This window comes from Sus scrofa, chromosome 5, assembly GCF_054392235.1.
Source record: "Sus scrofa isolate SSC_HxYL_T2T_F1_AM1 chromosome 5, Sscrofa_HxYL_maternal_Yorkshire_Landrace_v2.0, whole genome shotgun sequence".
In the NCBI taxonomy this organism is placed as follows: domain Eukaryota; kingdom Metazoa; phylum Chordata; class Mammalia; order Artiodactyla; family Suidae; genus Sus; species Sus scrofa.
Window position 1 is genome coordinate 15,411,921 of NC_139387.1, and position 17,348 is coordinate 15,429,268.

At 35.5% G+C, this 17,348-nt stretch overlaps 1 protein-coding gene across 3 annotated transcripts in view; it reads left to right on the forward strand.

Moving 5' to 3' along the window:
* The window catches only part of CRY1 (cryptochrome circadian regulator 1), an 89,098-nt gene extending 72,040 nt beyond the window's left edge, over positions 1-17,058 (forward strand). Inside the window, exons 3-13 of one of the 3 annotated variants that reach the window (XM_003126079.6) lie at positions 4,486-4,628; positions 7,474-7,658; positions 8,040-8,128; positions 8,701-8,841; positions 8,924-9,235; positions 10,828-10,979; positions 11,209-11,411; positions 11,516-11,611; positions 15,387-15,458; positions 15,538-15,644; positions 16,420-17,058. In XM_003126079.6, coding sequence (XP_003126127.1) covers positions 4,486-4,628; positions 7,474-7,658; positions 8,040-8,128; positions 8,701-8,841; positions 8,924-9,235; positions 10,828-10,979; positions 11,209-11,411; positions 11,516-11,611; positions 15,387-15,458; positions 15,538-15,644 — 1,500 coding nt within the window. In that variant the 3' untranslated portion in view covers positions 16,420-17,058. Of the gene's footprint in view, positions 1-4,485; positions 4,629-7,473; positions 7,659-8,039; positions 8,129-8,700; positions 8,842-8,923; positions 10,159-10,510; positions 10,980-11,208; positions 11,412-11,515; positions 11,612-15,386; positions 15,459-15,537 lie in introns of all 3 variants that reach the window. The other 2 variants (XR_014803098.1, XM_013988220.3) reach the window with 2 other exon arrangements.
* Positions 17,059-17,348: the final 290 nt, after the last annotated feature.

Below are 17,348 nucleotides of genomic sequence, written 5' to 3' on the forward strand. Positions count from 1 at the left end.
AATGCTTGCAGCATATCTCCATTTCAACTAGCCACATTTCAAGTGCTCAGAAGCCACTGTGGTGGCTAGTGTTATCTACCATATTGGACAGTATAGCCTTGACTGCTTTTTAACTCCTTACCATTGACACCACTTTTTACTTGCTCATAATTCTTCAGATTAAATTTTCCCTCTTTCCTTCTTTCTTTCCTTCTTTCTTTCTTTCTTCTTTCTTTCTTTCTTTCTTTCTTTCTTTCTTTCTTTCTTTCTTTCTCTTTTTAGGGGCACACCTGCAGCATGTGCAGGTTCCCAGGCTAGGGGTCCAATCGGAGCTGTAGCCGCCAGCCTACACCACAGCCACAGCAACGTGGGATCCGAGTTGCATCTGCAACCTACACCACAGCTCATGGCAACACTGGATCCTTGACCCACTGAGTGAGGCCAGGAATCAAACCCGCAACCTCATGGTTCCTAGTTGGATTCGTTTCCACTGCGCCATGACAGGAACTTCAAATTTTCCCTCTTTAAATTACTAATGTGGATTCTGTCTCCTGACTTCACTTTTTAATTAATTCAGTTATCAAAGCCAAAAGCTTGATCTTTTGAAAAGATTAATAAAATTGATTAACTCCTAGCAACACTGATAAGGGCCAGAAAAAGAGAAAATAAACATTATCCTTATCAGGAATAGAAAAAGGGGGCATCACTAGAGCGTCTCTAAACTTTAAAAACATAATAAAGGATATTGTAAATATCTTAATGCCAGTATATTGTACATCTAAGATGAAAAAAAAAATTGAATAGCCCTCTCTTAAAGAAATTGAATTTGTAATAAAAAAGTTCCAGCAAATAAAACTGCAGATCCCAGGTGACTTTACTTGTGATTTCTACCACATATTTGAGAAAGAAATAACACCAGTTTTATAACACTCTTTCAGAAAATAGAGGATAATGTTGGGACATTCAGCTTGTTTATGAGGCCAGCACAACTTTATAGAACTTGGAAAGATTTAAAATAAGACTATGTTATGATCAATGGTGTTTGTTGGAGGAATACAAAGTTGGTTCAACATTATGAAATAGTAAGTTAACATAATCTACCCTATTAATATACTAAAGGAAAAGATATGATTGTCTTGGTAGATGAAGAAAAAAGCACTTGACAATTCAACACCTATTTAAAATTTAAAAAAACTTATGCAAACTAGGAATAGAAAATTGCTGAATATCAAACAAAAAATAAAACAGACACAAAATTGCTAAATGGCAACTTGTTAATGGTTGTCCACAAAAAACATAGCTAACATCATACTTAGTGGTGAAACACTGAACGCTTTAGCCCTAAGATAAGGAATAAAGCAAGGATATTCACTTTTACCACTTACTGAAAGTCTAGCCAGTGTAATTAAGAATGAAAACAAGTAGTTAATTAACTTACCAGCTCACCTCACCCTCATATTCTCTACCATAGCATCTTATTTTTTTCTAATAGTTGTTATATATTTACTTATTTATTTACCTCTGTAGTGCCAGTCTTCCCTGGCATAGGAACTTGCCTATAATAAGAATTATAATTAGTATTTGGAAGGCAGCTATGCTCACCACTATACCACCAAGACTGTATTAAATCAATATTTGGATGAATGAATACATTTAATGTTTGGGGAACCTTCTCTTCCCTGGTTTTTCATTTTTCTTATGAGGATATGTTTACTGATTTCTCCCCAGAGAAGAAGTGAATGGTCTCATTAGTGAGTTTGATAGGTGTTAGGTGAGATGATACCTTTTTCTTTTTTCTTTGCAGAGAGCACATATCCTATTCCCTTCTTCCATGTGATAAACTTTATAGGTGCAGCCCACACTGTAGGCAAGGTGCTACTTATCACTGGGTAGATAAGTCTGTTTAATTCAGGGCTGTAATATAAGCAGGCTTACCTGTCCTTAAACCTAGTATGTTTTCTCCAATTCAGTAGTAATGTGGTCTATATTTTTGCCTTTAGTTTTTTGACTTTTGTTCCCTTCCTTTCTTTCCTTCCTTCCTTCCTTCCTTCCTTCCTTCCTTCCTTCCTTCCTTCCTTCTTTCCTTTCTTTTCTTTCTTTTCTTTCTTTCTTTTCTTTCTTCAGGGCTGCACCCACAGTATATGGAGATCCCAGGCTAGGGATCGAATCAGAGCTGTAGCCGCTGGCCTACGCCACAGCAAAGTCAGATCCAAGCTGCATCTGCGATCTACGCCACAGCTCATAGCAACACCGGATCCTTAACCTGAGTGAGGCCAAGGATTGAACACGCATCCTCATGGATACTAGTCAGATTCGTTTCCATCGAGCAATGATGGGAACGCCTCCCTTCTTTTCAAAAAAGGAATGTTACTGACTTGTTTTAAACTACATTTACTAACTGGAAACTAAAAAATTATTTGTCAAAAAGTCATAGAATTAAATTACAAGGTATTTAGAAGAAAAAAAAAGTAACGTGACAGAAGAAAGTTTGCTATTGTTAAAATATAAGGAGCTCTTACAAATCCATAAGAGAAAAGTTAACTGCGATAGAAAAACAAGCAAACATAAGCTGTAACTCACAAAGGAAGAAATACACAAAACTAGTAGTAATAACAGCTGTTATTCATTGAGGATTAACTATTTACTATGTCCTAAACAATTTACATGCATTGTTTCATTTAATCTTTCAGCAACTAAGTAATAACAATATTTTTTCATTTTACTGTAACAAACACTTATACAGTGTTTGTCTAAGTACTCTCAAAACACTTACATTCTACCCATTTTATAGATAAGGAAATAGGCATTGGAAGGTGTAGAAATTTGCACTTGGGTTGAGTCAGCCTTTGAACTCAGGAAGTCAGACTTTAGATCTTTTGTTTTCTAACTACCACTCTGTACTGCCTCTCCGCTATGAAACAAAGAAATATAATACTTTCCTATTCTCATTTGAAATTTTATTTTTAAATTTCAAAAGCAGTACATGATTGTACTAACAAATGTGAACAATACAACTGTAAAATAAACACGAGTTTATACTCTTAAATTCTACACTGGAAAGGTAACAGCTTTTGACAACTTAAAATGCATTCTTAAGGACTTTCAAGAAATGAAAAAACTTAAAATGAGGTATCAGTTTTCTCTGTATGCCATGTGTATGTATTAGTTGTTTTTAAAACACTTTGGTATACTGCTGATGAGTGTAAATTGGTACAGTGGATCTGGTGGAAAATATAGCAGTGCTTATCAAAATTTTAAATGTATTGTATCCATTAATTGTGTTTCGAAGAAATATTTCTAGGAAAAATGGGGCAAATGCATGAAAATATTTAAGATGTATGCATAAAGATATATATATATATATATATTGCAATATATATATATATATTGCAAGGTTTATAACAACGATTAAAAAAAAAAACCCCACCATTGGAATAGCCCTAGTCTAATTAATCTGTGCAGGTTTGGAGTACAGTTTGTGACCATATAGTCAGTTAAATAATGATAGAATGACAAGTGATTTTTTTTTTCCTTTGTAAGATATAGCAGAGTAGATTTTTAGAATAAAAAAGAAAAAAAAAAAAAAAGCGGGGGCGGGGGGGAGAGTACCTGTTATGGTGCAGCAGAAACTAATCTGACTAATATCCGTGAAGATGTGGGTTCAACCCCTGGCCTTGCTCAGTGGGTCATTGACCCAGTATTGCCATGGCTGTGGCCTAGGCTGGCAGCTGTAGCTCTGATTTGACCTCTAGCCTGGAAACTTCCATGTGCCCTAAAAAGGAAAACAAAAAACAAACAAAAAACCCAATTTACTGCTCCCCTGGGAAATCACTTAACTCCCTGAAGTCACAGTTTTCTCCTTGAAATTCCTTATGACAAGGCTTACAGGGGTTTATTAATGTAGCACCTACACTCAGTAATATCTGCTGTTTTTATTACTGTCTTTATATTTTGCACAGTTAACGTTTTTTGGTAATCAGAAGTAAAACATTGTGAAACAGAGTACCTCAGCAAAGCAGTTTATGCCATATTAACTGTCAGAGGTTTGTTAAAAGTCCAGTTCTTAGAATCAGCAGACATAAAGGTATTCTGGCTCTTAACTTTAGCCGATCCCTGAATTTTTAAAATAACCCTGTTTGTGAAATGGAGATGCCAGCTGGGATGCCACACTCTGAGGGTTGTTTTGAGTAGCAGATAAGTTCAAATTATTTGAAAAAGTAAAGTGTTATACCAACACATTTAGTGTAGGAGACTGATTTTAAGCTTATTGCTTAATTGTCTAATGCCTACCATAATGCCTGAAATCTGATGAGTATATATCTCTGATTTACATATTTTTGAATGTATAAATTATACATTTTCTTCCTACATATTCAAAGTTCGGTTTATGTATAATCATTTGATATGTAGAGTTTGAGCTTTTCACTTTTTTCCAGCCTGAGTTGTTATAATAGAAAAAGTAATTATTAAAATTTATGTATTTTTTGCCCCTTTCTCTTATTTTAGGAATGGAACATTACTAAACTTTCAATTGAGTATGATTCTGAGCCCTTTGGAAAGGAAAGAGATGCAGCTATTAAAAAACTGGCTACTGAAGCTGGAGTAGAAGTAATTGTACGAATTTCACATACATTATATGACCTAGACAAGTAAGTTTTTTTTGTGGGTTTTTTTGGGGTTTTTTGTCTTTATAGGGCCGCACCTGTGACATATGAAGGTTCCCAGGCTAGGGGTCTAATAGAGCTGCAGCCAATGGCCTACGCCAGAGCCACAGCAACGTGGGATCCAAGCTGTGACTGAGACCTACACCACAGCTCATGGCAATGCTGGATCCTTAACCCACTGAGCGAGGCCAGGGATCAAACCTGCAACCTCATGGTTCCTAGTCAGATTCGTTAACCACTGAGCCACGATGGGAACTCCCAAGTAAGTTTTTTTTGATGGTAAAATACACATAACATAATATTTGTCATCTTAACCTTTTTTTTTTTTTTTTTTTTGTCTTTTTGCTATTTCTTGGGCCGCTCCCGCAGCATATGGAGGTTCCCAGGCTAGGGGTCGAATTGGAGCTGTAGCTGCCGGCCTACGCCAGAGCCACAGCAACGCAGGATCCGAGCCATGTCTGCAACTTACACCACAGCTCACAGCAACGCTGGATCGTTAACTCACTGAGCAAGGGCAGGGACCGAACCCGCAACCTCATGGTTCCTAGTCGGATTCGTTAACCACTGCGCCATGATGGGAACTCCATCTTAACCATTTTTAAGTGTACATTTTAGCAGTATTAACTATATAGTATACTGTGGAGTGTACTGTGGAGCTTAAGTTTCTAAAGTGTAAATAAAATCATATACAATAGAGTTATGAGAATTAAATGAATATATGTCAAACCTTTGGCATTTTATTTAACTTCTGTGATTTTTATTTACCCAGTGACAAATAACACAATTACAGACCTAAGTGCATAAGATAAAGAAACTCATAATTTCAGTTTCAAAACTCTTAAAAGTATCACAAAATTATCTTTGACTATTCTAACTCAGCCTATTGTGGTCTTGCCTTTCTGGGCTCTTTATAATATTAATTTATAGTTTACATGATATATAGTCATAAACTGCCTTGATGTATTTTATATGATTGTCTTGAGTTATTTTATTTCAAATGTGTATAGCTAGTCTGTCTGGATTTTAAGTCCATATGTGAATTATATGTTATATTACATAGTCCTCAGAATGATACCTTATTATTCAAAGTATATTTCCTAAAATATCAGTCCATGGAGATGCTTTATCCAACAAAAAATCCGTGGTCAAGTATAAATTTAAGAGGTCTTATATGCTGTGAGTTTTGAAGGTTCATAAGATTTGTTAACATTAACCTTTGGTGTAAGTCATCCTTACAAGTGCTAAAATCTCATGATTTATGAACCTTTTAAATTATTTTTACTTTTTTAGTTAATTTCATTTCACTTTTCCAAGTGTATCAAAAATTTGTGGTTTGATTCAGGCAAGGGTCTTACTTGATATTAGGCTGGAAGTTGACAATAAACTTACCTTCTAGTTTACCAGATTTCTTAACTTTAGAGAACTAATAACAAGGAGTCAAAACAGGATAAGAGCAGTTGCTTTTAAGTGGGAAACTCCGTGTTATGCAAAAAATTGGATTGTTTATTGGATTGAATGTGAATTTTTACCATATATAATCCATCATATAAAAATGTAACGTATAGAAAACATTTTTTCTAAGATTTTCTACTTTGCCTCTGTTATAATTAGCAATGTCCTCAGTAGTAGCATTATAATATCATTCTAGTAGACAAATTTTGTTATGACCCTATGTATAAACTCGAAGTATTACATAAAGCAAAATTACTAAAAGTAGCATAGTTTTTATTTTACAGTGCTTACTTTCTGTACATACATTGATATATAATTATATGTGGTGTAATGAAAAATGTGGTATACTTGGATTAAGAATACCTTGATTTGCTATTTATTAGTTGTAGGCTTCAGTTTCTGATGCATAAAATGGTGGAGTTGGATTTTACCAATGATTTTTTTTTTTTTTTTTTTTTTTGCTTTTTAGGGCTGCACCTGCAGCTTATGGAGGTTCCCAGGCTAGGGGTCGAATTGGAGCTACCGGCCTACACCACAGCCACAGCAAGTTGGGGTCCTAGCCGCATCTGTGACCTACAGCACAGCTTACGTTAATGCTGGATCCTTAATCCACTGAGCGAGGCCAAGGATTGAACCCACATCCTCATGGATCCTAGTCAGGTTCCTTAACTGCTGGGCCATGAAGGGAACTTCTCCAGTGATTTTTTTATTAAGTGTAAATGCTCATAAGCAAATGGCCATAGTGAAAAAGAATAATTATTTACTCCCAAATTATGTCTAATCTAGACTGCCATCGGTAAGGCTTATCTTTCCTTTTAGTACGACTTGATTGAGAAATTAGTGATCAGAATTCAACATAAAATATACACATAAGATACATATGCTGACATTTAGCAAAAGCATAAGATTACAATAGTACTTATTATCACTGCAGTAATATAGAATCCTAGTTAATTAGACTTGGTGATTGTTCCTTGATATAATATTGGCCTGGTTTAGTTTTTATTGATGATTGAAAATTCTTTGAGCTGTGATGTGATATGTTTCTACATTTCCATATAATTTTTTTGTTTTTGCCTTTTAGGCTTATTTAGCTGCTTTTTTTTTCACTCCTAGGTGCTTAGTTCCCTTTGTCTCAAAAGTTTTGACATTTGCATACTATATATTTTTGACATCTAGTAGATGTCTATAAAATGAAGATAATGGATTTTAGATTTGTTATTTTAATAAGTTTCTTAGTCCTATAAGAAGCTAACATTCTCCTAGAAGTCTTAAGTGATTCATTTTATTTTCTGATTTTAAGCCTTTTCAGAGCTTGTCAATCAAAATATATTGTCCTTTTTTTATACTAACTGCATTTTACTAACTTTTATAATAGGATCATAGAACTAAATGGTGGACAGCCACCTCTTACTTATAAAAGATTCCAGACTCTCATCAGCAAAATGGAACCACTAGAGATACCAGTAGAGACAATTACTTCGGAAGTGATAGAAAAGTGCACAACTCCTCTATCTGACGACCATGATGAGAAATACGGAGTCCCCTCACTGGAAGAACTAGGTAGGTGTAAATGGTAATACACGTGGAGCTTAAGAGTTAAGAAACCATTCAGAAAAATCCCACTTCGAATTTGACATATAAAGTATTTTGCATTAAAAAGAAAAGAAAGGAGAAAAAACCAAATTCTTAAGCTAAGAAGTAATAAATCTGTGTTCTATAAACACATGATCTGTTATCACCTTAAGATGTACATCTTAAAGAGTAGAGATCATGTTATATATCTCATCTGTTTCATCCAGGGCTGTCATTGCACTTTTACATTATTTTCAGATTTTTCTGAAAGTAATTTTTTCTCCCAATGATTATGGTTAAATGAAAATGATTTTAGTTTCAAAATTATTATTATGTTGCTTCTTTCCTTTTTTTTTTTTTTTTTTCCAGGTTTTGATACAGATGGCTTACCATCTGCAGTTTGGCCAGGTGGAGAAACTGAAGCACTTACACGTTTGGAAAGGCATTTGGAAAGAAAAGTACGGTCATATAGATGATGTTCGTATTGTCAAACTGGCATTTAAAAAATAATTTCACCTTTTTAAAAAACAAAAAATAGACTGTTGAAAAAGAAGGATTAAGAGAAATAGTTAAAATAGCACAAACCTAATTGTTTTAAAATTAACAACTGTATCTTCATTTAATACCTTTACTTCACTTCCTCTGATTATTTCCTCTTAAGCTACTACCAGTACTACCCATTCTAGTCTTTCTGTGTAAGCTGGTATCTGATAATATAACTTTGAGCTAGGATAGAGTTCTTGTATTCACATTCATCTCAATGTCAGAGACAGGTTGACTATGCTCTCAGGCTTGTCTTAGGAATTTGTAGGTAATTTGTTTCACATGATAATGTGCTGCAGGAGGATAGCTGAAACAAAAGAATGCTCACTTTTTTTCTTTCTTCGTTTTCATTAAAACTTGTCATTTGTGGCTGGAATAATGAGATTTTTTTTCCCTAAGGACTATCTAACTTTAAAAAAAAAATCTCAATTTTAAACACACTCTTAAATGGAAAAGGCAGTTAGTATAATTTTCTCTGTGTTTTCAGGCTTGGGTGGCAAACTTTGAAAGACCTCGAATGAATGCAAATTCCCTGCTTGCTAGCCCTACAGGACTCAGTCCTTATCTCCGATTTGGTTGTTTGTCATGTCGACTGTTTTACTTCAAACTGACAGATCTCTACAAAAAGGTACTATCTAGAACTGGAGCTTATTTTTCAAAGCAGTTTTTTTAATTGCTGATAATACTTTTTTTTTTTTTTTAAATATTAGGTAAAGAAGAACAGCTCTCCTCCCCTTTCCCTTTATGGGCAGCTGTTATGGCGTGAATTTTTCTACACAGCAGCAACAAATAATCCACGCTTTGACAAAATGGAAGGAAACCCCATCTGTGTTCAGATTCCTTGGGATAAGAATCCTGAAGCTTTAGCAAAATGGGCAGAAGGACGGACGGGCTTTCCATGGATTGATGCCATCATGACACAGCTTCGTCAGGAGGGTTGGATTCATCATTTAGCTAGACATGCAGTTGCTTGCTTCCTGACACGAGGTGACCTGTGGATTAGTTGGGAAGAAGGCATGAAGGTAAGTTTTCTTCCAAGTGATGAAGCATGGTCTTATTTTGAAGAATTCTATACCTTATTTAAACTGTTCATAAAAGTTGTCTATTATGTAGATTCATTTATAGTCTTAATTTTTCAGTAGGAAAGCATGTAATTCTCACAATACAGGCACACTGTTGGGGAGCAGAATGGTGTAATCAGGAGAATTGGTGAAAACAGGTTCAATAAATTGAAGTCATTTCAATGGCTAAATCAGCCTGGCCATTGAAGGAACTGTAGGATTTAATACTCTGGACTTATTGAATTGATATATATTTATAGGCGGTTATTTCTATCACACAAAGTATTCACCCCAGAGTTCTTAGAAATAGTAAATTTGTATTATAAATTTTAAAATATAAATCATTTTACCTCACTTTAGCACCATAGCTTTTTAGTCATAGTTCTGTTGTCTAATGGAGCTACACCTGCCAGCCTATGCCTCAGCCATAGCAATGCTGGATCCTTAACCCACTGAGCGAGGCCGGGGATTGAACCCTCAACCTCATGGCTCCTAGATGGATTTGTTTCCACTGTACCACAATGGGAACTCACCAAGGACCATTTCTGATCCTGTGTTTTTTGACATCTCCTGTATTTTCCTAGTACAAAGTTGTACTTGAGGTAGATATATAGCATGCACTTAATGAAGTTATAAATACTAATTTATTTTAACTCTTATTTCCCTTTTGAATAGAGGAATCCCAAATTTAAATTCTATAATACTAATCAATTTAAAGGTCATTTATATTTGGGAGTTCCCATTGTAGTGCAGCTCACACTAGTATCCCACTAGTATCCATGAGGATGTTGGTTTAGTCCCTGGCCTTGCTCAGTGTGTTGGGGATCCAGCATTGCCATGAGCTATGGTGTAGATTGCACATGTGGCTTGGATCCCAAGTTGCTGTGGCTTGTGGTGTAGGCCGGCAGCTGCAGTTCTGACTTGACCCCTAGCCTGGGAATTTCCATATGCTGAGGGTGTGGCTCTAAAAAGCAAAAATAAATAAATAAATAATAAAGGTCATTAATATTTGGATGCTCCCATTATGTAGGCCAGTGTACCAAGTTTCTAAGTTTTTCTTGGTGGTTTACTTAGTAGCATGTTTGCTTTCTAAAAAGTATTCACTGCTTTCCCCCCCCCCCATTTTCTAATAAAATTGGTGACTTGAATAATTTTTTTGTTCATTTGTTTTGCTTTTCAGGGCTACAACTGTGGCATGTGGAAGTTTCCAGGCTATGGGTCGAATTGTAGCTGCAGCTGCCGGCTTACACCACAGCAACACCAGATCCGAGCTGCATCTGCGACCTTTGAGTGATTTTTATTGTTCCCCTTCAATAACACTGCAAAGATTAGAAAGGTAAATTCTATTCAGAAATCTATATATTACTAATTTATTTCTTTCCCTGAAATAACTCAGAATAGAAAATAGACAAGGGAGCTAACTTTGGAATATTTAATTTTACAGTTCTGTGCTAGATTTTCTTTGCCTTGGCTTTTGATCTACAGACATCTGGAAAATGCTTGCTTTGAGAATTATGTGTGTGTACACTAATTGGTTACTGTTACTTTTGAAGGTATTTGAAGAATTACTGCTTGATGCAGATTGGAGCATAAATGCTGGAAGTTGGATGTGGCTGTCTTGTAGTTCCTTTTTCCAACAGTTTTTTCACTGCTATTGCCCTGTTGGTTTTGGTAGGAGAACAGACCCTAATGGAGACTATATCAGGTGAATCAAGGGTAATTATTACTGTTTGGAATAGCTAATCCAGGAAGAGCTTTTCATGTTTAAGTGATACTTAAAGTATTCCCCACTCACAATGGGCAATAGAGATGAGGAGAAGGGTACCGAATCATTTGAATGGTATAGATTTGATTTTTGTCACTCATAGTTAATAGTTTGTTTTAATTTGCTTACAATTCAGTTTATTAATAATTTTTCTTCCTTCTCCCAAAAGGCGTTATTTGCCTGTCCTAAGAGGCTTCCCTGCAAAATATATCTATGATCCCTGGAATGCACCAGAAGGTATTCAAAAGGTAGCCAAATGTTTGATAGGAGTTAATTATCCTAAACCAATGGTGAACCACGCTGAGGCAAGCCGTTTGAATATTGAGAGGATGAAGCAGATCTATCAGCAGCTTTCACGATATAGAGGGTTAGGTATGTCAGTAAATGCCTTTGATTTGTTTCTTTGGCAGCTCTTTATGCACCTATCCTTGAATTTGATCTTGATCATAACTTAATAGGAAAATTTTTCCCTTTAGGTCTTCTTGCGTCAGTGCCATCTAATCCTAACGGGAATGGAGGCCTCATGGGGTATTCTCCTGGAGAAAATATCCCAGGTTGTAGCAGCAGTGGAAGTAAGTGAAAAGGAAATTTCTGCACGTAGTAATATAAAGGGATTAATAATGAAATACATTGTTTATTGTACCTCATTATAATATACCTTTTAAAAAAGTCTATCTTTAAAATTTGTGTAATAGGTTTCTTGCATATATGCAAACATGTATGTGTATACACACACACGCACACGCACACACACACACACACATCCTCACTCCATTAGTGACATCTTAGAGATGGAAAGCATCATTACATGTGGTAGAACTGGGGTCAAGGTAAAAAGTGTTTTGCAAACTGAATGAGGAGAGCAATTTTAAGGATAAAATGAAACTCAAATATTGTATTTTCAGAATGCTGCTCATTATCTTTTACTTTCTTTGGTATTTATCAGCTATAAAGTCAGACGCCCTGTGAACATGGCCAGAAGATTTATACACATGCCTATGAGTATTTATCATACTCATTTGCACATGAGTTTTTTCTTACAAAGCCTGGTCTGTAATGGTTTTCTTTATGATGTATATTTGGTTGCCACATATGTTCTTTTTTTTTTTAGGGCCACACCTACAGCATATGGAGGATCCCAAGCTAGGGGTTGAATCGGAGCTATAGCTGCCGGCCTACGCCACAGCCATGACAGATCCGAGCCACATCTGTGACCTACACCACAGCTCATGGCAACGCCAGACCCTTAACCCACTGAGCAAGGCCAGAGATCAAATCCACAACCTCATGGTTCCTGTGGGATTCATTTCCGCTGCACCACGACTGGAACTTCTCCACATATGTTCTTAATACGTGTGATATTAATAATGCCAAGAAGTCAGTATGTATTGGATATTTGAGTCATTCTATCAATTTTCAAAGGTTCTAACCAAAACTAGCATGAAGCTAATTAATTTGATTAAAAATAAAAATAAGGCTGCATTTGAGGAATGCTTAATTTTTTTAAGTCAAATGTTCAAAATATATTAAGAATAAAACCTAAAACAAATCAAACCTTTCTGAATTCAGAAATATTTTCCATACTTTTGAGAGCACGTATCCTCCAACAATTAGCTTATGGAGACAGTAAGTAGTTGAGCTAACAATCCAGATGCAAGTCTAGTCCTGAAGTTCATCCTCTTTCCTGAATCACTGGCCTCCCGTGCAAATGTAGTGCCATGTGTAGTGTTTATAAGACAGCATATTTTATTCCTGGAAAGTGTTTGACTTGCATTCACATTGTTGCTAATGATGGCAGTGTACTTCAGAAATGTTCTTTCTTGGGTCTCCTACAATTTGAAGTAAACTTTAACAAGATATCATTTCAGAAGCTCTATCAGATTTCTTAAGTGGTTCAAAGACTGCCTTTTCTGCCCACGTGAGTTTGAGGACACAGAAGTTCTGTGAAGCACTAAGATAACAGGCAGATAGCAAAGGGTTGGAAAGCAACAGGGTGCAGGTACCTAGCTAATGGGTAATGGTGGGACCTCCTCTTTCCTAGTCCAGTCAGATTTATATTCATTACTTAGAGTTATCTGCAAAAACTAATCATGATAGCAAGTTAAATTGTAATAATTTTGCTTCACAAATTTATAAACATATGCTGTTTTAGTATTGGATTAATAAATCTTGAAAGAAGTCTAATATAAATATTTTCCTATAACACCCTTTGTGGCTAGGTGCCATGAGGCTTTCAAAAGACATAGAAGACATAGAAGCTACTTAGAACTTAGAGTCTAAATGAGGGTGTGGAAGGAAAAAAAAAAAAAACAAATGAAATAAGTGATAAGTGGTAAGCTGCTGCCTCCCCATGCAATGGGAAAAAGAGATCATTGAGAGCCCAAGGAACTAGGACTAACTTCTTTGGAAGATAGTGGAGGTAAGTAGCATTTAATAGGCAGATGAAGGAGAGAGCATTGTAAACCTGGAAATGGGAGTGACTATGAAAAGATCCTTAGGAAAATATGCTGTTAAGCATTTTCCCCCTCTGGTTTCTGTTCCATTTGAAAAGATTTATATACTTTGGAAGCATATCCCTTTATGCCCTATAATTATCCTATTTGTAGGCTTTTATTTTACAGTGTCTTACAAGGCATTTCAAAGGGCAAGATTATGATTTTTCTCAAGTTTCTTAATGACTTGTGCAAAAATCTTTAATCTCTATCACCCAAACTGCATTTTCCTTCTCTGCATTCTTCCTTCAAAAATCTCTGACTGGGAGTTCCTATTGTGGCTCAGCGGTTAATGAACCTGACTAGCATTCATGAGGATGGGGCTTCAATCCCTGGCTTTGCTCAGTGGATTAAGGATCCAGTGCTGCCGTGAACTGTGGTGTAGGTCACAGACACAGCTCGGATCCCACGTTGCTGCGCCTCTGGCATAGGCCAGCGGCTACAGCTCTGATTGGACCCTTAGCCTGGAAACCTCCATATGCTGCAGATAGGGCCCTAAAAAGACAGACAGACAGACAGACAGACAGACAGACAGACAGACACACACACACACACACACACACACACACACACACACACACACACACACACACTGCAGGGGGAATAAAACCTGTCATTTAAAACAAAAAAACAAACAAAAAAACACCAAAGGTCTCTGACTTTTTGTGCTCAGGAAAGAATAAGCCAGCATACATAGATGTTGTGAAGTATTTTTGTTCTTATAATAAGGCAGGCTACAATCTCTTTATTACAGTAATAGTTTTAATTTTTAGTTAAAATTTTTTTCTATTATAAAACACCTGTTCAGCATTACTAGTCATTGGAGAATTGCAAATTAAAACTAAGAGAGTTGCCTGGTGGCCTAGCGATTAAGGATTTGGCATTATCACTGCTCTGGCTCAGGTTCAAGCCCTCGTCCAAGAACTTCAGAATGCCACAGGTGTGGCAAAAACAAACAAATAAATTACTAAGAGGAGTTCCCTTGGAGTTCTCCTGTGACGCAGCAGGTTAAGGATCCAGCATTGTCAGTGCTGTGGTGCGGGTTCAATTCCTGGCCTGGGAACTTAGGTATGCCATGGATACAGCCAAAAAAAAAAACATCACCAGGGAGCAGTAGGTTGTTAGTTTATAGTGGAGATTTCCATTTCCAGAAGTCTTCATCCTGATCAGGGCATCTACTTTACCAATTTCGAGTATCTGAAAAGCTGAGTTCTTTATCCAGAGGAACTTGATGAGTTTGAAGTTACGCTAAAAACAAGCAGATTGTCTTGTTCGGGCCATCAGATGACCACTCCAGGGATAAAGTCCTCATATTTTACCATAGAACCTACTTTTTTTGTGCCAACCCATTCTTCTATAGTATTTTTTTCTTTTTAAAAGAGCTGATACACAAGCTAGGTAACTGCCCAATTATCTGTGTCTCCTTGTGTGAATTGTTTAACTCTCATCTGGTAGGCCCTCATTCCCTTATCTCCAAGGACTTATGTTTTAGTTGGGTGCTGAGGGAGGAAGAGGGTAGAATGAGGGGACAGGAGATGAAGGAAGGGTGTGTATATCTCACTGATGCCCTGTGTTTTGCATTCATGGTTAAATGTCTGATTTTTGTCATCCAGTAAAGAAGTGTTTTTTAGGAAATGATTATCAGTGATTCTGCCTTTGAGTAGTCAACATTTCTTTGACCCTAAATTTAAATTTTCCTGACTTGGGCATGTGATTTTCAGTTCATATGAAGGACTGTGGATTAGTCCTAAAAAGTATAAATGACCTTAAATACAAATACTGAAAACTGGATTTATAATCTTAGTCCATACAACTTGGAATTTAAGTAATTTTACTATGTATTAAATACTAACAGGTTGCCCTCAAGGAAGTGGTATTTTACATTACGCTCATGGAGAGAGTCAGCAAAATCACCTATTAAAGCAAGGTAAGAATGTAGCATTCGAGCATATTGTTCTTTTCACCTTTCCTATCTTAAATATACATTTTTTAAAAAAAATGTGTAGGAAGAAGCTCCACGGGCAGTGGTCTTAGCAGTGCGAAACGTCCTAGTCAGGAAGAGGACACGCAGAGCATCATCGGTCCTAAAGTCCAGCGACAGAGCACTAATTAGGTAAATATTTTAGAGCTGTATTTCTTGCTTTAGTGGATTGTGTGATCCACATAAATTAATTTCCAAAATGGAGCTATCTCTATTTTCAAACCAGAGAACATGAGGCATACATTTTTCAGTGATTGTTATAAAATCAGTCAATTCTTAGACAAGAGAAATGCATCTGTACTGAACAGAGTGCTGCTGTACTCAGTTTTGTGGTCATCTGAACCAATGATCTTCAGATCTGAAAAGCTTATGATGTGCTCAAGTTTTTTCTCATAAAAAGCCATCCTTTTCATTTCCTTCCTATGTGACCATGAGTCTAAAACAATTAAAGTGACCATTTTATTTTAGTGGTATTAATATAATCCCTTTATGAACTTTCCCCCAAATCTTCTCGTAAGTGCTTATGAATTTCTTTTATTTATTGTGATACTTCTAAAATATAAATTCTTTCCAGTTTGGAAATAGTTTAAGTTTTTTAAAATGTTGGCCCTTTTTGCAGAAGTACCGAAAAGCCATGCCTGTATTCAGTTCAACTGGATATGGAATATTATTATGTGATTTAAATTTATATGAAAAGTATTCACACAGTGCATTTGTCAGTTTTTAAAGATTTTTGCTTCTTCAGTTATCTTAAAATGTTGACATTTTAAAAATTATTGCTGTTTTTTAATGCCAACTTAATTAGACTATAGATTTCTTATAGATCAGTAAACACTCATCAGATTTTAGTCATTTAATTCCTTGCAATCAAGCTTTACCCAGTTTTTGTTTTTCCTTTAAATCACAGAAAACATTCAGGAGAAATACTGTTGCAGCTGAAATTGGTGGGGAATTCAATACTTTTTCAGTTTAATTATTTTAAAACATTCTTCATTGATGGAAAGCAATTACATATTGAAATGCATTATTTCTAATAACATTTCTGTGGTTTTTAACTTTTTAATGAATTTGACAGGACAAATGGTAATTTGTATATAAAGAACTTGTTAAAAGAATTTGCTTAATGTAAATATAGTTACAATTAGAATAGACCCATCAATATATTTTTGATAATTTTTCATGTATGGTAGAAGTTAAAGTGAAAAGTTGATATTCTGATATCAAAATTTTGAGAGTCAATGTGGGAAAATAGGAAGTTTTTAGACTTTCTTAAAAGACTTTGTTAAAATTTTAGGACAAAATTTTTCTTGAAATCATTGTTTTGTCTAACTTCATACTCTTTGATAATAATGTTTTAGAAAAATATGTGTAATCAAAATTGGTAGTTATAGCCTCTGTTAACACAGACTATATATGTTTTAAAGCTTTGTGTATGCTTGTTTTGACCCAAATTTGTGCCAGTATCATGTGTTAAGTTCTTGTTTCCCTTTCTTTGTTCATTTGTAGCTAAAGTGACTTTGTTATTAAAGTATATGCACATATGGAATCCTGTGTACTTGGTGGTGGTTTTTTTTTCTTTTAAAGAATGTTTTGTTTGTTTTAGGTAAGGTGGAGAGCATTAGTATGTGAGATGTAATTACAAATTAGAGACTTATTTTATAAGCTACATGTCACTATTCTGAATGAAGAAACAGCTGCTATATATTTAGTAGAATATTTTTTAGAATTATTCCAAATAAGAATACTGTCTTCCAGATACTTCATACTTTTAAAAATAAAGTTATCTATAAGAAAGATTTAAAACCAGAGAGATTTTTTTTTCAAGTAATAGGGCTT